Source organism: Neophocaena asiaeorientalis, unplaced genomic scaffold (assembly GCF_003031525.2).
Source record: "Neophocaena asiaeorientalis asiaeorientalis breed wild unplaced genomic scaffold, Neophocaena_asiaeorientalis_V1.1 scaffold102, whole genome shotgun sequence".
Lineage (NCBI taxonomy): Eukaryota > Metazoa > Chordata > Mammalia > Artiodactyla > Phocoenidae > Neophocaena > Neophocaena asiaeorientalis.
The window spans coordinates 4,393,055-4,416,696 of record NW_020175078.1 but is presented as its reverse complement, the minus strand read 5'-3'; the positions used below and the strand labels follow the sequence as shown (position 1 = coordinate 4,416,696).

At 39.7% G+C, this 23,642-nt stretch overlaps 1 protein-coding gene across 3 annotated transcripts in view; it reads right to left on the bottom strand.

Moving 5' to 3' along the window:
* Positions 1 to 1,587: 1,587 nt before the first annotated feature.
* ZRANB3 (zinc finger RANBP2-type containing 3) overlaps positions 1,588 to 23,642 on the bottom strand; it is a 253,353-nt gene continuing 231,298 nt past the window's right edge. For all 3 annotated transcript variants that reach the window (XM_024764099.1, XM_024764100.1, XM_024764101.1), the window contains 8 exons: positions 23,187 to 23,387; positions 19,258 to 19,349; positions 16,381 to 16,482; positions 15,065 to 15,207; positions 8,356 to 8,466; positions 6,908 to 7,310; positions 3,901 to 4,032; positions 1,588 to 1,842 (listed from right to left, as the gene is read on the bottom strand). In XM_024764099.1, the coding sequence (XP_024619867.1) occupies positions 1,744 to 1,842; positions 3,901 to 4,032; positions 6,908 to 7,310; positions 8,356 to 8,466; positions 15,065 to 15,207; positions 16,381 to 16,482; positions 19,258 to 19,349; positions 23,187 to 23,387 (1,283 nt within the window). In that variant the 3' untranslated portion in view covers positions 1,588 to 1,743. The remainder of the gene's footprint in view (positions 1,843 to 3,900; positions 4,033 to 6,907; positions 7,311 to 8,355; positions 8,467 to 15,064; positions 15,208 to 16,380; positions 16,483 to 19,257; positions 19,350 to 23,186; positions 23,388 to 23,642) is intronic.

Genomic DNA, 23,642 nt, shown 5'->3' with positions numbered 1-23,642 from the left:
GAAAAGCAGTGTGCTGGCTTCTCAGCTGTCAGCTGTGAGGAATCCTAGGTTACCCTGGCAATGAGGCAGAAAACTGCAAAAAGCCTGACCAGCAAAGCAGAAAGGAGGCCAAAGAAAGACCAACTAATTTATAAAATGAACGATACTATTGGATCTCAAAGAATGAAATATTGTAAACTTAATAAAAACTCTGTAAGGTTCACGATTGTATAATATTTATAAAAATAAGTCCTCTATGTTGTAAAATACTAGCTACTAATTAAAACTAAAGAGTGCTCAAACTAATGTGGTTTACATCCAAACAGTATTTACAAACAGGCCTTTTGTGAATGTAGTTCTTCCTTGGCCCTGTATTTTGTGGAGTTCTGACACTTTGCTCTCATGATTCTGACGTACTGCAGGATTATGCCTTGGTTTTCTTTTACCATCACTCTTTTATTTTTGAATATCAGTCACATTTTAATATTACCCTTGCACTTTAACATATATCTCCATCTGATCATGTTTCAGTATAAAGTGTTTTATCATCATCATTCCTTTTAAAAGAGGTTCCAGGAATACACCTTTAATAAAACAGGATTTTAAGAACAAAAAATGGTAACTAGGAGACAAAGGGTGCTTTGACAGTATGCCTAGATTTATGCATTAAAACAAACTAATTAAAAACTGAAGTTTAAGTGGCATTTTATGTTTTCAGTTATTAAACATTTTTAACAGTTACTTTAGCCAGAACCCCTGAATTTGTCCACAAACACCATGGGTCCAATTAGCTTATCTTCAAAAGCATCTTTTCAACAGACAATTGGCTCAGAAATAAAACAAAGAAGACAACATTCAAAATGTGTACCCCAATCCCATTTTGGAGGCATTTAGTGAACAAGAGTCTCTACTGCATACTAAGCAGGCAGGTCACAATTGGCCCAGAAGTCCTAAATAATGATGATTTGCCTCTGAAATTTCCCTTATAGTTTTACAATGTTCCGTTTAGACACACAGCAGTCCAGAACCAGTACTAATCCAGCAGCATTTTTCAAGTAATTGAGAGTATATTTTTCAAAAGCAATCTATGCATAATACTGTAATTAGGGTACAAAGGAATTGAAAGCTTAACAAAACCTTACCGAAACGAGAGTCTGCACAAAACTAAGAAGATCATAGAAATATTTAGTATTGTATCTCATTTTCTGTCAAAACTTTCAAAAGCTATTGAACACAAAAAGCTTTAAACATGAAAAGGGAAGTTGAAGTCTTGATTTTTGTTCTGAAAATTTTCATTCTTCAAATATTACACGAGAGCTTCCCTGGTGGTGCAGTGGTTAAGAATCTGCCTGCCAACGCAGGGGACACGGGTTCGAGCCCTGGTCCGGGAAGATCCCACATGCCGCGGAGCAACCAAACTCGTGCGCCACAACTACTGAGCCTGTGCTCTAGAGCCTGAAAGCCACAACTACTGAGCCTGTGAGCCACAACTACTGAGCCCCTGAGCCACAACTACAGGAGCCCACATGCCTAGAGCCCGTGCTCCACAGCAAGAGAAGCCACCACAATGAGAAGCCTGCGCATTGCAACAAAGAGTAGCCTCCGCTCGCCACACTAGAGAAAGCCTGCTTGCATTAACAAAGACCCAATGCAGTCAAAAAAATAAAATAAATTTATAAAAAAAGATTACACTAACATGAAAAATAATTTATGTTGAATTCTCCACATACGAACCATAATCTTCTATTCAAAAATGTTTATCCTTCATTTCTTTACTAAATATCGTGTGATGTCTGATCCATGCTTTGATGCTAGAGATCGTCTTCTCACCTGACTTCTTTCCTTGGCTTGTCTTGCAGTTCTCTAAGAGTTAAAAAAAAAAAAATGCATGTGTACACATGTTAAAAAAAAAGTACTGGCTACAGAAACTCAAAAACTCTTTGTATTCTGTTAAAAAAAATATACATTATCAACACGCTCATTTACCAGTGCTTTGCAATGAGGGGGTTACTAAGCCACAAGCAGAGGACTCCAGTAGCTCTGAGGTCGTAGGTTCACTTAGGAACAGATGCTGAGGAGAAAATGCACAGCTTTGGGGGCTGTCTTGCTACCCAGTGAGATGGTAAATACCTCATTTGGGGACTAGGGGAGGCCATGATTCCCCTCACCCACATGGCAATTTCCCAGAATGTAGTGTGTGCAGGGCCCACCCACCTCCTGTTCTCTGGGCTCTGAAGCCTTTCCCAACCCAACAGCCAAGCCAATGCAAAAAACCAAAACGAGATAGAACAGAACTGGATTCTTCTGCTGCTCCCACAAATAAAGTTTTTCATAAGACTCTGAAAAAGTGATTACAGAGGGTGCAACATTCTCTTTTGCTATATCTTCATTTTCTTATAGGTCTTGAATGTGCTAATAATTTGCACAGCTGAGAAATCAGATGACTTTTTCCCCCAGCTGAAGTCCATGTACATGTGAAGTGATCCAGGTGGAAGGGGTAAGGAGAGAAAAAAGGTTAAAACTAAAAATAAATAAAAAACCCTGCTTATGAGATGATCCCGTTTATGTAAATATTATGTTTGTGGAGAAATTGAGGAATCTGAAATATTAAAAGGAGGCTAAGAAAGTGCTCATATGATATGGACACTGGCAAAGGATCTGAACAGTTCTCAAAAGTGTAGGACTTCCCTGGTGGTCCAGTGGTTAAGACTCCACGCTTCCAACGCAGGGTGCATGGGTTTGCTCCCTGGTCGGGGAACTAAGATCCCATATAGCGCATGGCACGGCCAAAAAATGAAAGAAAAAAAAAGGTGTAAATACAATTGATTAGCATTTTTACAAACATCAGGGTCTTTTGTAAACACAATAATTCTCTCACCGCATCAGCAATAACAAGTGCAGTTAAACGGGCACTCCCGTTCAGTGCCGGGGGGGAAGGAGCGTATATGAGCGTAGTCCTTTGGAAAACAGCTTGGAGAAAATTTATCTCCTACAGTCTCAAAAATATCTGCACACTTGACTCAGTGATTTTTACATCTGAGAATCTAAAGGAACAACCTCAAAATGTAAAAAATTATATACAAAAAAACGCGGTTGGCAGCATTGTGTATATGCACCAAAAAATGTAAACTACTTCAATGTTCATCGGTATGAGAATGGCTGAATAAACCAAAGTAGAAACGTATTCAATAGGACAATATGCAGCCATTGCAGATGATGAACGCTGAATGCTTATCATGGGATGGGAAAATGCTTAAATGTTGCCATAATTAAAAAAAAAAGTTGGATACAAAGTTGCATATTGAATGTATGCTTCTTTCTAAGATTATATCTCAAGAGGCAGATCCTATGACCTTTTGCTGAACTGCCTGTTAAAAATTCATCCTAGTTGACAGACAATATTATGTCATTCTTTTCTTCTCCTCTTAAGCAATAGGTAATTGCTCCAAGATGTACCAAGGTTAACAGGTTTCACATTTAGGTCAGCAGTGTAATGTTTGCATGTTGAACTGAGTTGGTCCTAGAGATAATTTATTAATGTTCTCAGATATTTCAGGACATATTTAGCTGCAGATGCAAACATATGTCACTGTCCCCATTTACTAAACTTCTAGTTTGAGGATCTGGATCTTTTCAAGACTATGCAATATGTAAGTTGTATTCATTTTCTTCTAGGTGGTGGTGAAAATTTCCTGGTCCTAGAATGAATAGAAAGGGAAGCAGTTTCTTTTTCATCTGTGACTGAGAACTTGCATAGGCCCCAAGAGAAAACTCAAGTGTTAAGTGATGAAAAGAATAAAATACATCTCGGATCCCAGACTAGGGATATAGATTCACACACGTAATCTTCCACACCTGTATGCACAATTTTCAATTTGATATCTCAAGATGGAGTCAAATGTGTCTGCGAGCTTCACTGACCTCTTTGTGACAGATTGTGCAGAGGGTCTGCAGGTTGTCCAGGGAGCACTGTCCTCCCCCACCAGACACTGGTTTGATGTGGTCCACCTGCCAGAAATGCCCTTCCCCTGGGTTTCTTATCATTTCATTAAGCTGTAATAAGAACACAAGATCAGCAATTTTCAACATACACTGTAGGAACTGTTGGGTTTGCGTTGTGCAATCATGTTCACACAGCAGAATCACAGGGAAAAATACATTAGGATGGTTTTTTATAGCTTTTATTGTGAGTAGGAAAAACCCTCTAGGTTAGCAATTTGAAAGCAATAAAAAATATGTTTCTGAAAAAGGTTTTTTTCCCCCCTTACCTAACCCATTTTGAAAAAATTACAAGCAAGTATAAAATACCAAGCCTTCTGACAGACTGGGAAAAATCAATTGCTTCTGCACCTTTGAGCTAGTTTATATAGTCACTAAAACAAAACTGAGAAAAAAATAAGAACAGATTAGAAATGAAAAACTTCTGAATATTACTGACTCAGACAGTCTTTTAATTGTTGACCTAAATGCATTTGTTAGTATACCAATGACAGTTTAATATTAACAGTTATCACCCAGAACTTTTATGCTATTACCTGGGAACCTCCTAGGTTACATGGACTGGAATCAAATTTCTAGAACAAATCTCTGTTGCTTGCATATTTGGAATAAACAAAGATGTTCATTTAAAGCAGCCACTATTTAGGCCAGTCCATATATGCATACTTCATATTTAACGAATAATAACCTACATTCAAACGGGATGTATTTTAGCATTTTATCTGAGGTAGTAAAACCAGCTCACAACATAGCAGTGTAGAGTTGTTTAAATATCACAAAGACGAGTGTGAAGACGATATTGATATTATAATATCTTCCTTGTTCCTTGGTCTTGAACAAGGAAGATATTATAATCGACTTCAAGGCTGCTGGCCATGGGAATCTGTGACGTAGCTCTTAAAGTGCTTCAGGAAAGTTGTCAGGCCCATGGATGGCTCAGGGACCTTAGCAGCAGTGTCTGGCCCAAGAGTAGCCCCAGGAAGCAGCAAGTTGGAGCAGTAACCTTTGTCCACCTTAACTCTGTTACAGATGGACTGATTTCTGCACTGAACTTCCCAACTTCTGTTAGAAGATAGATAATGATTTTTATTTTTGAGGTTGGCATTGTTGGAGGAGACTTCATACGGCAGTCTTGTGCATCAAGCAAATGGCATATTCTTAGGGAAAAAAATCCATTTTGGTTCTGTCTTTTGTAACCGATTCTTTTGTGCCAAGCAGTCTCCATTCTGACAGATCCTGTGATCCAGAAGGTGCTTCTTTATTCTTCCCAGCAATTCGGAATCACTTGGGGCCAGTCTTCAACATCCTAAACTCACCTCCAGAAAGAATCACTCCCTCTCCCACTGGTCATTCCATCTGGGCCCTGCAGTGCTCCTGATTCTCTGAGCGCTTCTCTTTTAGATGTGTACTGTGTTACTTCTGCATTCTTGGACTGACTGCTTTCAAGATGTTCTTGAGTCATTTCATTGTGTGTCTTCCGGAAGCCTCCACCTGGAGGCAGCAGCAAGCAACTGGAGTCTGGCTGACATCTCCGGGATGGGTGTGACGTGACCCTCACCAGTGAGACCAAAGGATCATTCAGTAACTCTGGATAACATTAGGGGAAGAGTGTATTTCCCTAACAAAGTCATGCTAGTTCATCTTTGCAGAAATGCTTATTAATTCTGTCATGATTCAGCAATACTAGGTAAATAAAAATATAAGATTTGACTCCCTGGCTGGAACTTACCCAATACTTTAGCAGACGGAGAGTGATTTTTTTCAAAACTAAGCTTACTACAAAATTACACATTTTGCTCTAGCTTGAAATTTAGTACTTATTAGATCACAACACTGGAAATCCAACTGAGTTTTGGGAGTCAAAGTAAATACTGAGAATAGTGTGCTAAGAATACTGTTTTTGTCATGAATTACATTTTACAATGGGATAAACATATATAAGTTTTCTTCTCATTGTAACGACTACATTTTGGGGGTTATCTGTTTACCCCTTGTCATTCAATATTAACACCATGAAAAGTGGAACAAGCATACCATAAGTGCCTCTCAATGCAATATACCATCTGTTAAGGTCTCTTCCCAAAATAATCTAGTCAGAATCTAATTAAACCTCTAGATCTTATAACCATTATTCAGGAAATCAGGGGGATGGAGAAACATGTCAGACAACATCATGAGGATACAGGGAGACAAATCCAGAATGTGGGAAATTCTAAAGGCAAATGTAACAATTTATAGTGTAAAAAAGGGATGGGGTGATATTACAGATTATATGGAACGTAAAAGGCATAATGACCAAATGCAATGTGTGGGTCACATTTTGATCCTAATTTGAAGAAAGCAATTGTAAAAAGACATTTCTGAGAGAATATGGGAAACCAAACATGGACTTATTATAATTATGTTGGGTGTGATAATGGATATTGGAACATTTAAAAGAGAGACAGACCTATGATAAACCATAATGGAAAAGAATATTAAAAAAAGAATGTGTATATATATGTATAGCTGAGTCACTTTGCTGTACAGTAGTAATTAACACATTGTAAATCAACTATACTTCAATTAAAAGAATAAATAAATAATAAAAGAGAGAAAGAAAAAGGGGGGGAGGGAGAAAGAAAGTCTTTATCTGTGAGACATACATAATGAAAATATTTAAGGGTGAAATGAAACGCTGTCTGGAATTTGGTTTAAAATAATTCCAGGAGAGAGAAAGAATTGAGGTGAGGGACAGATGAAGATGAATGGCAAAATGTTGATAACTGTTAAGGTTGGGTGATGGGTATGTGGGTCCATCATTCTCTCTACTTTTGTATATGTATTTGAAAATTCCCATATTAAAAAGTTTAAAAAAAGAAAGTCAGTGAGTCAGTATTCATCACTCAGTGCAATGTTGCCTTCTATCAGTCACGTGATTATAATTTACCTGTTCTAATGGGAGCTTTGAGGTCCAGGTAAGATCCAGAAGATTCTTCCTCTGACTTTTAGGGGCATCTCTCAGACGTAAAAAGAGTTCTTGTGCATTCAGATTACATAGCTGACACACGCCATGTTCAATTTCAAATACTTTGGCTCGCAGGTAACTGTTATTAGATCGAATCCAAAACTCCTCCTGACATTTCAGAGAGCAAAACCGTGAATCCCAAGCACTTGCTTTATGCTCTTGCTTACTCTGGCAAGTGGGTTGCTGACAGAGAAGGCAAAGTGGATTTCCTTCATTATCCACAGCTTGCAAATAGCCTTTGGATGTAGAAGGTTTCACAGTGAGATCAGCTTGGGCTGTGCTGGGATTTAGAAATGGGACACAAGCTCCATCTTCAAAAAATTCTCTAGAATGAGCAAAATATTGATTAGGTAACTAATGAAGGCTTACTCTATTCAAAGTAATTTTTACTTCATTTAAACGTCTTCAAAGTTTCTATACTGATAAGCAGTAAACATGGGGCCCACAGATTTTGTGATTCAGTGTGGAAATGAAATAGCTACACACACTACTCCACGGCAAGTAAAAGAAAGAAAGTTGTGTTCAAAAAAATAAATCTGCAAATATGCTGCCTCTCTTGGGAACTTAGATGTCTTCAAGTTACACACTCAGACTCTCGAGAAGGAAAATGAGAAGTTAGAAAATGCTTCTTTAGGCTGGGAAAGGACAGGGTGATGGAAAACCTCAGCTAAAGTTAGTGGCTACCCTGCTCTCTAGATGTGTCAGGTCACACACCTCATTAGGACCGAGAGGCCGTTACCAAGGCTTCCAGGAACACTCTCTTCCGGCCTCTGCTGGCCTTCAGGAAAAAGATCATTCATATCCATTAAGTGACAGAGCCAGGGAGTTAATAGTGCTGATAGGAATTAGAACAGGAGACTTGCTAAATACGCACCTCCTATGGGTAAACTCTGAGTCGACAGAATTAAAATTAGAGATGAAACATGGTAGGACATAAACTCCATTTGTTAGAATAAAAGGAAAAGGTACATTACTCAGTTTTGTTGAAAAGTCCTACATGGGAATTACAATAGCTGCTTTGCTCATTTTCCATGGCTGTTTGTTAGAGTGTTAAAAGAAAAACTTTTTATGATAGTAAGAACTCAAGACTGGGGACAGAGCCCAGATTTGACCTCAGTTCTGCTAGCATCTGGTGGCCTGGGGCAGGTCACTTGACCCACCTGCAGGATCCTTCTTTACCTCTAATTTCTAAGATGAGGGCATCAGGAGCCGCACAGGGCTGCTAGGAGGATAGAAGAGCTATTACATTGTAAAAGCTTTTTGTAACCTGTAAAGTGGCCACACAAAGGTAAAGTATTATTACAAAAATGAAAGCGTAAATTTAAAGAAATAGTACTACTATGCCCAACAAGTAAAAAAAAAACCCTTACTTTGTAGAAGGGCCCCCTGGCCTGGACCCCTTTGTGATCAGACGGACATGGCCCCCATCATTCTTCACCTTGTCCACTGAGGCTACAGCAACATCTTCTTTGGTTATGTATCTAAAACAAATACATGTGAAGTAGATTTCCTCTCTCCTGTAAGAGTTTCTCTATTTCATGTTCACATTTCTCCTTGTGAAAGCAATAGGAGAAAAAGAAATATATGAGTCTATTCATTGTGCTAATACTTAAATTAGGGAATGGAATTTTTTCCCTCTACATTGGTCTCCACATGTAGGAAACACATCTCTTTGTTCCAAATTAGTTTTCTCAAGATTTATTTTTCTAAGAAATTCAAGAGTCATTCAATATCCTTTGGACAAATTTTCACTTAGGGGGAAAAAGGCGTGGGTGTAGGAATAAGAAATGATCAAATACATGCACCACTGATAGCCGTAAGTAAACTGCTTGCCAAGCTGTGCAGAAAATCTCTAACTGGATTTTCACCTCCCTATTGGTCTTCTCTTCAAGGCTCCTCACATCACCTTAATCAGTTATAACAGTGTATCAGTGTATTCAGATAAAGTGATTCTCTTTTTAGTTAACTAGATTCAATCACATTGTCTATAATCTTAAGGTTGTTTCCATTATTATCAGCTCATATAGAGTTTATGGAATCTTCCACTGAAATAAAGCCATTCTTGATGTGGGATTCAGAACCTTATTACACAACACTGTCAATACCATACATAATGGTTTAGGGACTGGAAGTAAAGAGGAAAGTTATTCCAATTAAAGGTGACGGGGGAATTTAAGTAGGTGAAATGCAATTACCCAATTAATTCCTTCTAATTAGCATGGCCTAGTTTCTCTAGTAGTTTACACCTATTGCAATTTTCTTTAAAAATTACTTTAAACATGCATTTTTTTCATATTCTCAAATACTTCTTCATTTGGTAACTTGACAATAAAATTCAAGTTAAATCACAATGGAATTGTGCAGTTACAGGTAAAATTTTAGAAATTTGCTTTTATGTTGTTGAAGTAGATTTAGTAATTAATAGAATTCCTCCTTTTTATAAAGTAGTTTATTAATTTTTTGATGAGGTGATACATGCACATAGTTCACAATTTTAAAGGCACGCACTGCTTTATATGGTGAACAGTGTTTCCCTTCCATTCCCATCCTTTTCTCCCCCCTTCCCCAAACTATCTCTGTTGCCAATTTTCAATACATCCTTCTAGAAATAGTTCATTTTTTATGTGTATAACTTTTATTTCTTTCTTTGCATTTTTATGGACATACAATTCACATACCATAAAATTTACCATTTTCAAGTTTACAATTCAGTGCATTTTAGTATATTCATAAGGCTGTACAACCTTCACCACTATCTAATTCCAGAACATTTTTATCACCCGAAAAAGAAACCCATAGCCATTAGCAGTCACTCCCCATTATACTTTTTATTTTTAAAAACAAATGGTGGCATAATATACACATTAATCTTCACCTTGCTCTTTTTACCTAAACATACATCTTGGAGATCTTTCCATATTAGCACACATAGAATTGTCCTATTTTTTTAAATGGCTGCATGTTATTTCATCATTTCGACAAACCATATGATGTATCTTACCAGTCTCTGATTAATGTCCATTTAGGATGTTCCAGTCTCTGCTATCACAAACAATGCTGTACAAAATATCCCCATCCCAAATATCCCTATTTTCTACACAAGAAGTAGCTGTAGAATAAATTCCCAGAAGTAGAATTGCTGGGTCAAAGATCTTGGGTGCTTTAAATTTGGACAGATTTTGACAAACTGTTCTCCTCTGGTTTTGTACAAATTTATACATCCACCAGCAATGGAGAGCCCCTGTTTCCTCACACTTTCACTAGCACAAGGTATATCAGTTAAAAATATCTCTGCTAATGGTGATAGGTATCTTGTTATAGCTTTACATTTGCATTTCTTCTGTTAAGAGGAAGGATGACTATCTTTTCACATGTTGGCATTTCTACTTGTGTGTCTTTCTTAAAGCAAAAAAAAGAATCACAGTGAATTCTTTAAGTATTCTTTAACTTGCCCTTTTAGCTCCTAAATTCCCTCCCCCCTCCTATCTTCAACCATTTCATTCCCTTGACAAAAGCACTTTGCTAAAGTATTCCAGCATATTCTAAAAGAACTCAAAAGCTTCTAGCTTTGATGGGCAATGGGATATTAAGCCTTGCCTCAGGGATTATTCAATGTTTAAAAGCTTAGAAGCTTAATTTAGTAACTTTAAAAGATGCTGAGAAAGCTGGGACTTCCCTGGTGGCGCAGTGGTTGGGTGTCCGCCTGCCAATGCAGGGGACATGGGTTCGAGCCCTGGTCCGGGAAGATCCCACATGCTGTGGAACAACTAAGCCTGTGTGCCACAACTACTGAGCCTGCACTCTAGAGCCCACAAGCCACAACTACTGAAGCCCGCGTGCCTAGAGCCCATGCTCCGCAACAAGAGAAGCCACCGCAATGAGAGGTCCACGCACTGCAACGAAGAGTAGCCCCCGCTCGCCACAACTAGAGAAAGCCCGTGCGCAGCAACGAAGGCCCAATGCAGCCACAAATAAATTAATTCATTAATTAAAAAAAAAGATGCTGAGAAATCTATTCAGAGATTTAAGAACTAAAAATAACCAGAGGTTACTTCCTATGAGAGGTTTAAGTACAAATTTTTGGAAACCACAAGAAATGGATCAATCAACCCCAAAGTGGGTTGCTGGCAACTTTTCAAACGTAGCTGCGTTACCAATATTTAATTTTCCATTGAGTTTTGCCAAAATGTTCATGTAAGCACACCAACTTTCAAAAGGATTATGGTAAATCCGAATTTTGACAGATAGGGAAGGAAGAATGCTGTCTACTCAAGTAATTCCTGGATGGGGGTGATCGGAGGAGATGCCAAGTTTTGCAATAAAAGAGGAGTGAGTTGGAAGGTGGCCTGAACCAATGAGAAGAGTGGTGGGCTCGGGACTTCCCTGGTGGTGCAGTGGTTAAGACTGCGCTCCCAATGCAGGGGTCCTGGGTTTGATCCCTGGTCAGAGCACTAGATCCCACATGCATGCCACAACTAAGGAACCCGTCTGCTGCAACCAAGACCCAGCACAACCCAAAAAAAAAAAAAAAAGAAAGAACAGTGCTGGGCTCTAGGCTGTTGACTTGCTTTAGAGATCAGCTGTGGCTAGAGGATAAATTTGGCATTCTAAACCCACAGGTTTCCAAGTGAATCAGACCTGCCCTTTGACAAGTGGAAACCCGCTTAGGAACCTAAACAATGGCTGGTGATCTTGGCTTCTATTTATATTTAAGAGCGAGCTGCTCAAAAGCTGACTACAAACTCTGAGCTTGGACGCAGCCTGCAAATGAGTGCATGCCACTGGAGGATGATCACGTTGGGAGTTCTAGCCTTCTAGCCGTTGCTTTTGGGAGAATTCCTGAAAACTAGTATATATGTGTCTTTATTCTGAAGCCATTCCATCTTTTCAGAGATGAATCCTCTAATCTTACACCTAGAAAGTAAAATGTGGCTGCTGGTATGGCAGCTGAGCCAAGAACGGGATCTGGGGAGTGTAGTTTCCAGTATAACGCCTCTCCCTTTATCTCCACTGAGGTTGGTTTTTCCAAGACTGGTGCCTCTCTCGTTCAGTTTCTCTATAGAGGACAGTGGGAAGGCAAGGCATCCAATGTCTAACTGCTCCTCATATAGACTTCCAATCAATGCTGTTGTGTAGCCCCATCTTTCATACCTGCTTTCAGAGAGACACAGTTACTCCAGTTTACTGAGACTTACTGGGGTTCTACAGCCAGAATCAGCATGCTTCCTCAAAGCATCCCCCTCTGCAGGTGCACATGTTTCATTTTCATGGCTCTGCTAAGTCCATGTCCCTGGAGCCCCCTCTCTCCACCTCTCTTTCATCAGTGACCAAGGTCTCTAGATCTACTTCTGTAACACATCTCTTTACTCTCTTTCCTCCATTCCCATTTCTAATGCCTCAATAAAAGCCCTCATCTTTTTTCTCCAGGTCTATTGTAATAGTCTCTTAACTTCTGTGGTAAGCAGAATTTTAAAGATAGCTCCCCTAGGAGTCCTGTCGCCTGGTATTCAATTGAACACTTATCTAGGTAATGCTGTAAAGGGATGCTGCAGATGTAATTAAGGTTACGAATTAGCTGACCTTAAGACAGGGAGCAATTCAAAGCACGAGAAGGATTTCACACACCACTTCTGATCCTGAGATGTAGGGGCCCATGTGCTAGAACTAAAAAGAAGCTGAGAGTGGCTCCCAGTCGACAGTCAGCAAGGAAACCTAAGTCCTACAGCCACAATGAACTGAATTCTGTTAACAACCTGAATGCGTGTGGAAATGGATTCTTCCCAGACTATCAGTAAGAGCCCAGCCATCTTTTTTTCAGCCTCGTAAAATCCAGAGCAGAGAAACAAGTAGAGCCAACTCAGACTGCTGACTTAAAAACCGTGAGATAATAAATTTCTGTTGTTTTAAGCTGCTAAGTTTGTGGTAATTTGTCACGGCAGCCACAGGAAGCTAATGCCACTTGTCTCCCTTCGAGTCTTGCCCTTTCAGTCTAACCTTCTAACTGCTGCCAGAGTGAGCTCTTAAAATACAAATCTGATTATTTACTCTGCTGCTTGTTAACATAGTTTTATCTTTAATATATCACCTACATATATTTTAATAAATAACACTGTGTGTCTGACTTGGTTTTATATTGATTTTATGACTTTTGCTTTTACACCTGACCAGCCGTCTTTCTGAGGTGGTGCTTCCATGTCTGCTGGAGAAGAAACAATGGGGCATGCTGTAAATTCAGTTAGGAAGGGTATTATGATCATGTAAAGAGAAGACCAATACTTCAACTAAGACTATGGTTATAAAAATGAAAAAAGGAGAGGACTGGAAGAAGTATTGAGAAAAATAAAATAGGCATCGTGTTTTTTGTTAAGTGTGTCTGTATATGTATGTGTAGGTTTGTGTGTGTATGTATAAATACACACATATATTTTTAATGTATTTTTTACATAAAGCAATACACACTCAGGGGAAAATTCAACCAGTATAAAGAGTTGAGGCGATAGTTCAAAACTGGCAGCTCATGGATATATCCAACGAGTCAAAAGGCTTTATTTGACTCTTACAGTGTTTTATTTTTTAATCTGAATTTGAGTGACGTTAGACGGGTTATGTACTTTCTAATTTGCTATAGTTCTGTTCCCTACCCCTTCCTTTTCTAGTTTTACACCTGATCTCATTCATTCATTTACAGTTCCTTGCTTTGTTTTTACTCACATGAGTTTGTAATCCCAGCAAAAAGTATAAAGTGCCTACCATCTCCACAAATCCTCTAATCATATGGTGTAGAGTAAAACTTCTCAACAGTGCGCTAGTGACATTTTGAAATCAGTAACTATTTGTTCCTGTTCACTGCAGAATTTTTAGCAATATTCCAGCCTCTACCCACTAGATGTTCCCAGTTGTATCCCCTAATCGTGACAATCTAAAAATGTCTCACAAGACTGCTACCCAGAGAAGAAACTGCCCCTGTTTGAGAACAATGTCCTAGAGAAACCTCTGATACGTGTTTCTAAGGTATCCTCCCCGACACTTACTATGTCAATGATAGCAATTATATGTTTGTGTCTCCATCCTTTTTTATACTTATCTTTACCCTTAACAATTTATCACAAACATCGTTCCTTGTTCTCGCATGTGAATACACCACAGCTCTATTTGGAAACGGCTGAAGAGATTTTCACAGTATTGCAATATAATGTAGTTAACCAGCTGCACCCCTTCACATTGCATTGATGGATTTTTTTCACCTGTGTGCATGGAAAAAGCTAGAGATCATAAAATGATGGAATGTGAGGATGAAGAGAGATTACAGGTATATGGAGACAGCAAGAGCTAAAGGAAGAAGCTTTTTCTGCCAATGCTGCTGTTGGGTTTGGTGCTTTGTGATCTCTTCCAAAGCAGGAGTTGGGGTGTAGAATGGCTGACTGCTTTTCCTGTGAATCTTTGCTTCATGCTGAAAAAGAGTCTACAGAGAATGGGGATTTCAGATCACACAAGGGGATGCCTGAGTGAGGCAAAGATGATGATGATGCCAAGAAAGGACAGGTAGTGTACAGAGAGTAGAAAGGGACCTATAATGATAAAGGCAAGACAGTTACAAATGTGAGACATTTAACCTTTCCTATTACTTTGTTTCCAACCATGGGTATGAAAATTGTTAACCTTCTGCTAACTTGCCTGGTAGTACATCAAACAGAACCAGCTCCCATGCTGCATGGCACCCAAGATTCACACTCCAAGAATGAAGGGCAGATGGGGCCCAGAGGCAGGTTCCACTGTTATATCAGGGAAATGTTTTCCTCTTGTCAACCAGTAGCCCAGGCTGGGCAGGTCACAGGTCAGATCAACCTGGGACTCTGGCCTCTCTCTTGACGAGCAGGACCCATAGTGAGCAAGACCCAGACAACTTGAATCCTTTCCAGCAGATATGATCAAGTTCACAAAATATAAGCTGTCATTTGATGTATAATTTTCTCTTAACTCATCAGGATCTCATTAGTGGTTAATAAAATGCCTTAGACCCTCCGGTAGAAATAACCATGACAAGTAATAAAGTACGAAATAAAGACAGACAACTCATACCTCCTGGTACTGTTTTGTTTGGTTTGCTGCTTTGTGATCTCTTCCAGAGCAAGAGTTGGGCTGCAGAACAGCTGCCCACTTTTCCTGATCATCCTTTGCTTCATAGCAGTTAGATTACTCCATTCTCGAACAAACCTCAAAATCTGGCAGAAAATGAGATAATGAAAAGAGTGTACAGCTCGCCAGGCATCTTCCTTTGAAAGTGAGGCTACTTATAACATCTGAAAACGGATGTTTTATTATATCCCCCAAATAGGCTTTGAGTTTCACAGTTTAAGGCTTTCTTCAATTTGATGCAGTTTTCCTATCTTTATTGTGAACTATCTATGGCCAGTTCTGCACAGGTCTCGTTTAAACCATAGACTCTCTAAAGGCACCCTTCAGGACACTCAGCCTATGTCTTTAATGCACACAGAGACCAAAAGTGGTCTGGCTGTTGGAAGGACACACCCCACCAGTGGCCGAGGCAAAACTGGTCTTGGGGACAGTGGGTCTTGTGGTGGTGACAGTCACAGTGCAACATCTGAGCATCGCTTGTACCTGACTACCTAAATTCTCACAGGAAAGAAGCCATCAATAATAAATCCGGCACCTTTTATTAGGGTTACCATTACTCTTACTTTATTGGTCAATTATAGGTAATTGGCTATTTTCTGGCAATCTGAGAATCAAGATTACATGATACCAAAGAAAACAGCTCATGGCTACCTTTTCCTTTGAGACAGGTGCAGCCAACCAGGGGCAATGTTTCATTTCCGCTCAAAGGGCAAAAACATAATCACTATTTTCTTGTAAAAAGTGGTACACTGCATGCTGGCTCAGCCCCTGCGATGCTGACCCTTCTTAGCAGTGAAGATAAATCAGCCACAGAGGAGAACTAAGGCCTCCCCAACGGGTATGTGGCCTGTGGCTGCACACAGATGCTTGCAGCAACGAATGGAGTCACCCCACGTGGTATTTATCCCTGCTCTCAGAGCTTGTCAGTGTTAGAACTTAATCTACAAAGATAAAAGGTGATTCTGTCAGATACAGACATCACAGTTGCTAATCGTGTGAATGAGAATTAAATGATGTGGGGATGATTCTATACACAGAAACAGCAAACCTAGGTGTCATCATTTGCCAAGGAAACAGATTTCATGTTTATTCTTAGCACCGGGGTAATTCATAGGCACTGCCTGGACTGATTAAAATGCAACCAGTGATTTGACTCTGCAACGGGCCACAAAGTGCTCTGCTTTTATTAAACTCAAAAAAGGTCATTAAAATTACTCAACAAATTTTCATTTAGAACAAACGCGCAGGACTGTTCTTACCAGGGAGCGATTTTGTTTCAGCTGAAAGCTTGCTGGTAAATCTTCCCAAAGGTCTAATTTTATATCCAAAGGAATGAAATTACAGTTCATCCGGTTTCCATCCTGATTATGGATTAGGAAGGCAATATTAATACATTTTGTCTGTAGGCACTAATAATTATTTTAAAAGTAAAGAATTCTATTATGGCATCGCATGCCCAGTCTCCTAAAAGATAAACTGAGGAGGCTCATTCTAGACAAGACTCCACCCACACAGCTCCCCTGAAAGAACGCTGAGTGGAGAAGGAGGGCCAGGCTCTCACGGCCTCTGGGTGTCCTCACTGCATTCAATCTTAAGGGCAAACGATCCCATGCAGAGGGGTGTGGTCAGTCAAATACGAGGTTTAAACATGAAGTATTTCTTTTACAAAGGGAAAGAAGAATCTTTGTATACGGAAATCTACTGTATAAACAATAGTTGAACCCACATTCTATAGAATTCTCTCAGCCAAAAGGTAACGTTACAGTTCCCACATCACTTTGGGGGAAAAAACATACAAAAAGTACTTACATAGTGATTAAAAGTTTAGATATGTAATCGTTACTCTAAACTCTGCATTAGACACGGGATTCTGGCTGAAATGAACAGTTCTTTAGAGGTATACTATTAACATGACATAAGATGCTAAACATCTGTTACTGCTCTTCCTTTTAAAGGGTGCTCTTTTGGGCACTGAACTAGGATTTTTATGCAAATTTCTGTTTCTAGATTTTATTTCAGATCTCCTAAGGTAAAAAGGAAAGCTTTCATCCGAACTCTCCTGTAGCTGTGAAAATCCCTGTTGACATTTCATCTGCTTAGCGTCTCAGGTTTAGAAAACTGATTGAACAACATTTCACGGCAAGGGGACATGTAAGTATTTAGAAGAGTCATAAAAATGCACTTGAGACTAGTGCACAGGCGGGGGCGTTCGAGCCAGAATGTGGGTCAGGGAGGCCACGGTATTTGCCCGGCGGTGGGCACACTCCACTCTCTACCAGGAGTTTGCAGTTTCTCTCCGGTCTCCACCCAAGGGGGAAACACCCTGATCAGATGATCCAGGATGCAGAGGCTTCACTGAGAGTAAAAAGTTTAAGGGCTTCTGAATTCCTGTATGTGCTCTGCCTGGGGTCCGCCTTCCGGCTTCTGGACCTTCCAGCCCCTGGGGGATCCGTTCTCTGTTATTCTCAGATCATGTAGACATGATGGTCTGAGAAGCACAGCCTGGAACTCCCCATATGAGGGGACAAGGAAGCACAGGCACTTAGACCTGTCTCTAGGTGAGCAGAGGGGTCCTTGGTGCTCCCCGAGTCTAGAGGTTCCACATGGTGGACCAAAGTCCAAGCCTTTAAGGGGAACGTGTCCTGTCTTCATTCTCAGTATCGCTCTTGGTGGTGGTCCTACAGTGGAGGCTGCCTGGGGCTTCTGGTATTCAGGATCCTAGCCATCTCTAATCTTCTAGCAGTATCTTCTAATATTCAGTTAGAACTGAAGATTATTACGTGGTACACCATCTATCTGTATCTAATATTTGGTTTAGCAGAAAACCCATAACTGTGTTTGGGCAGCTCCAAATAAGTTATCTTTAAAAAGGCATTCTGAGAATTCCCTGGTGGTCCAGTGGTTAGGGCTCCACATTTCCACTGTGGAGGACAGGATGGGTGACGGTTCTAGCCCTGGTCGGGGAACTAGGATTCCGCATGCTGTGTGGTACGGCCAAAAAACAAAACAAAACAAAACAAGACCAAAAAGGCATTCTTTCAATAGGGTGACCCATGAGTTTAAAAACGCACAAATACTATTTTATGATACTTATGAAGATTAGAGGTTTGAAACCGTAGAACAAACAAAAGTGTTCATAATCTTAGCAATTTTTTCTCTCAAACACTCACACTAGTTACTCTCGACCAAAGATTCTCACATGGTCTGCAAGACCCTTTCAGAAGATCCAGAGAGTCACAAGAGTTTTATAGTAATAGTACAACATCATTGGCCTTTTTCACTCTCATTCTCTTATGAATGTACAGTGAAGTTTCCCATGCACAGGCAGATCTGAGAATCCCACTGTCTTCTACTGAGACTTCAGAGGAAATTGCTAAAACTGTAAAACAATGCCACTTTCCTCACTGAACACTGTTTTTGTTTTGTCAGATATAATTAGTTTTCATAAAAATACGCTTCTTCTATAAATATATAATGGACTTACTCTTAAGCAAATATTTTAAAGTGTTTCCATTTTAATTTCAAACAGTAAACATCAATAAATATAACCCACATAAACAAAAGCTCTTTGGGTCCTCAACAAATTTTAGGAGTGCAGAGAGGTCCTGAAAAGTCTGAGTGCTGCTAACCCGGGCTATGGCGGGAATAGGAGCAATCCTATTATTAAAGCTTCCTAGGGTTTACTCCACACGGATGGGCAGGCTTAGGCTTCTGTAAAGACGCTACTGCTGCTGTAGCTGCAGGATCAGTGCAGGAGCCAACTCTGAGTGAGAGCTCATGACGGCCAGGCACTGCGCTAAGTGCCCTACAGGAATTAGCTTATTTTGTCCTGGCAACAACTCCTCCATATTTTACAGTTGAGGAGACTGAGGCACGGAGCAGTTAAGTACTGTGTCCAAGATTCCACAGTTAGGACAGATTTGAACTGAGGCACCCTGGCCCTGAAGTCTACACTCTTTTAACTACTATGCTGTTTACCTCTCATTGCCTTTAGATTTAACAGAGGAATGTGAAAATTAGCTTTAAGGAGGAAAAGAACTTGATGCCTATCTCATTGCTAATAAAATTAATTATCTCCACTGAAACATGAGAAAAGGAAGCCTTCTGTACGTTTCCAGAATCCACATGAAGCTTACCTTAGTATAGACATGAATCCGGTCAGTGTTCTTACTTGCACAAAACATTAAGGTATCACACACTGGCAAAGTGTCCGTACTCTTCAACTGTTCTAATAAACAAGATAAAAAAGAACCTGAAGGTGAATCTGCCCTCTGTCCAAAACAGCTTATTCTAATCTTCTGTGGGTTAGGATGATAACAAATATATCAACATATTTGACGAAGTACATGTGTCTGGGTGTGAAATAAAACATGGTAGGCCATCTAAGAGCATATTGGCTTATGTGGTAACCAGCTGCTTTGAACTGTTGCTAATGACCCAACAAGAAAAAAAGAAATGCAGCATTCGCTAAAAAGGTAAGAGTCAGGCATAAGGGAGAGTTTCCTGCCCCTTAAGAGTCCTTATCGATCTTGAAGGCTTCTAGAATCTATTCCTGTTGCTAGAGAGGGTTTAAGTTAAGACTGAATGAGCACCATTTTGGTTCTCAGCAGCAATACAGCTATGTCGAGGGCCACCTAAATGACTGATGGCCTATGGCCTGGTGCCTCACATTCACAAAAGGAGATGAGTGGAGAAGCCTCCTTTCTGATAATCCCTCTTTATTTTTCCTTTCTCAGTCCTACTGACTGATATATTCTGCAAGAGAAATAGGGTTATTCAAGCAGATCTAAATAATAATTACAGTTAGCACTTAGCAAGCACTTAAAATGTGCCAGGTACTGTTCCAAGTACATATATTAACACCTCTCAGAAATTAAGTAGGGCATTTTACAGAGGAGGAAACTGAGACACATTCATCTGCCCAAGGCCACTAGTAAGAGACCAGTAATCTGGCTCCAGAGCCTGTGCTCTTAACCTCTGCCAGAGTTCCTCAGTGACCTTTTAAGGTATTTTTCCAGATCTAGAAGTCTATGATTTTTGTTTGAGATTCTATTTAGCAATGTCATCTATTTTAATTTTTCTAATCAAGGCATCAGTCACTTTACAAACTTGGATTGTGGACTGTTCCCATATTTCATAAATTCAAAATGTACATTTTTTTCCACACTTTAACATCTCTGAAATCGGCATGCCTTACAGTCAATAATCGTGGCATTTTACAACCATGGTTGGCCAGGTGGCAGTTGTGAGGAAGTTGTCACTGCCTGAGCATAAGCTTAGTCATAACTACAATATCGTTGTCACTTTGACACTACACTTGAGATACAAGCATTGTTGTTACTGAGTATTAAGTTTAATTACCTTTAAAATGTCTTCAAAATGTTTCACTATGGTTTGGGATTGAAATGAAAAGTTATCACGTATACGAAAAACTTGGACACAGAGCAGAAGAGCATAAATTTGTTATTAAAGAAGCAACTATGTATCACCAGAGGAATAACCAGAATTTCTCATTGAGAAATTTCTTATTCTTGCCAAGGAATAACCAAGCGCTTCACGGGACCTAAGAAAGGGAGATCACTGCAAACAGAGAAAGATGTTTTATATTTGAATACCGAAATGTGCAAAAGGGTTGTCTATTACATGCCAAGCAAGGCAAGGGAAGGCAGGAGAAGCTGCCAGATCCCTCAGAACAAATGAAAGTGATGTCAAAGCAACAGAGGGTCTTATGATCTGGTCTGGGCTATCATTAATTTATTGTGTCGTAGCTTAATTGACAGAGTTGTTTTCTTTTTTAATGTACATAAAGTAAGTGCATCTCATAATCACTGTGTCTCCAGATTTGAAGAACTACGGTTAATGCATTAATGCTTAAAGATCAGAAGTCACTCTTTGATAAAAAGCATTACGAGAACAACTCCAAGTCAGTTGACATTCTTGGTAGCTAGTAGCTACATTAGGGGACATTTTTCTTTTCATTGTTTTCATGAAGTATAATTTAATGGTTTGAAACTACAGATAACGTATCTTTTGAAGATACAGCCATCCTTCCAGACCCCCAGAATTCCAGTTAGAACAAAACTACAGTTCCAGCGTGGTATATACCACTCTGGTTCTAAAAGAGCATATGTGGATACAAGAAGCATTTTACTATAATGTGCCTTCTCTGTCTTCCTTCTGTTTTTCAAGTAAATTCATGTTAGTGAGTAGACGTGAAGCATATCGCTTTTGTGGCGGTCTCAGCCCAGTGATTTGAGAAGTAAAAAAAAAAAAAAAGAGAGAGAGAGAAGAGGGAATAGGTATGGGGGAAATGCAAGTTTCACTAGCAGAATAGAATTTTTAAAAGTTTAGTGATTTTTGGATACCAAGGGGGAAAAGGCGGGTAGGGTGGATTGGGAGATTGGGATTGACATACATACACTACTATGTATAAAAGAGATAACTAATGGGGCTTCCCTGGTGGCGCAGTGGTTGAGAGTCCGCCTGCTGATGCTAGCGGTCATGGGTTCGTGCCCCAATCCGGGAAGATCCCACATGCCGCGGAGCGGTTAGGCCCGTGAGCCATGGCCGCTAAGCCTGTGTGTCCGGAGCCTGTGCTCCGTTAACGGGAGAGGCCACAACAGTGAGAGGCCCGTGTACCGCGGAAAAAAAAAAAGATAACTAATGAAAACAGACTGTATATCACAGGGAACTGTACCCAATGCTCTGTGGTGACCTGAATGGGAAGGAAACACAAGGAAGAGGGGATATATGTACACGTGTGGCTGATTCACTTTGCTGCACAGCAGAAATTAACACAGTATTATAAAGCAAGTATACTCCGGTAAATAAATAAATAAATAAAAGTCTAGTGATTTTTGAAAAGTATGTGTAAGTAAAGCTAACATATATCTTCATCAAGGGACCAATTTGTAACTGATATGCCAGTATTTCCCTGCCATAGATGGAGAGACTCATGGCCCAGGTGATGACAATTGCCAGTTGCTGATTGTGGGTCTGATGTTTAGTTAACTGAGCAGTACGCTATCCTAGAGCAACAGCTTCATCAGCACTGGAGGGACTGTCACAGCAAGAACAAGGAAACTAGAGACAAAGAGTCTGAGTCTACATTGTCTACTTAAAGGCCGTTAAAATTAACAGATCTAAACAGGATCCATTGGAAGATAGTTCTGGGAAGACCTTGAGGAATTAGAGGAAAGGAAAGCTGAGTAAAGAAGAAAGGAGGATGCCCTGAGCTCAGAAATACTTAAACGAACATTTCATTTTAGAGCTATGAACCCAACTCTAAATCATCTATGTTTAACAGCAACTACCTTAAAAGAAAAACTGACAGTCCATCCCAACCATTTTGGGGTTGTTATAATGAGAACATCGACCTGTGGGTTACTATGGTCACCAACTGGGTAACAAAGAAAATAACCCAAAAGTACTCACAATCTTTTGCCAGTTGGCCCATAAAGAGTGATGTATGACATATAGGCTGGTATTTGTCAACCATCACAGCTATAAATGATGAATGGAAACAACAAAAAAGTAAATAAATCTGAGACACTACATGGCTGGTTCCAAACACACTCATGATTCACACAGTCTTGAAATTATTAAAAAAAAAAAACAAAACCCTCAAAACCCTAAATATAAAATATGCCAGTTAATTGTAGCCATTTAAAAGAAATTCATGTGTGAAGGGTTAATGACCTCCTAAGTGGCAGTTAATAATCTGTCAATCTTACAACAATCCACATGGTCCAAAGGAACCCCCAAACATTAAAACCACCCTCTCACCGGGAGAATGGGCCAGGCTCAGTGGAGGCCGGGCAACAGGCCGGAGATAGTACATGCGGCCACATATGGGTTTAGCTCTCTGTGTAACATCTGAATGTCAGCAGCTCTGCTCTTCCAGCCATCTGGTGCTTATGTATGTAGTTACAAGTAGTTGGTATTTTTAATACAAAAGGGAATACAAGGAACCTGGAACAAGGTAGTAATCGCAAGTCTACTAACAGTATTATGTGTCTACGTATATGGTTATTATTTGGATCCTGGAAATGGAAGCAAGACTTACCATCACCTGGCTGGGGTGTGAGTCTGTCCTCACCCTCAGTTTTTGAAACTTCTTCCTGGCTCTCAGCTAACGGTTTAGGTGCTGAATGTTTGGCAAGGACTTGTTTTTCCCCGTCAGAACTAGTCCATATTTTTTCGGAGGTGTCTTTCCGAGAATCACCTTTCTCGTTTCTGTTTTTATACTGGGTGTGGTGGAGGCTATCTATTTGTAGAACAAATTTGTACAACAAATAAACAAATTAATTTGTTTATTAAAATCAAACAAATAATTTACATTTAGGTAAAGTCATTATGTATTCTAAGCCCAATATAGAAAAGTAAGGTTAAAAAATAGTCACAGCTAGGTTTTATAAAAAGAAACAAAGTCAACAATGTTTGTTCTTTCTTTCAAAACATGCATCGGGAGTCACTAAATACCAAGTACTACTCTAGGTGCTGGAGAGGCAGAGCAGAAGAC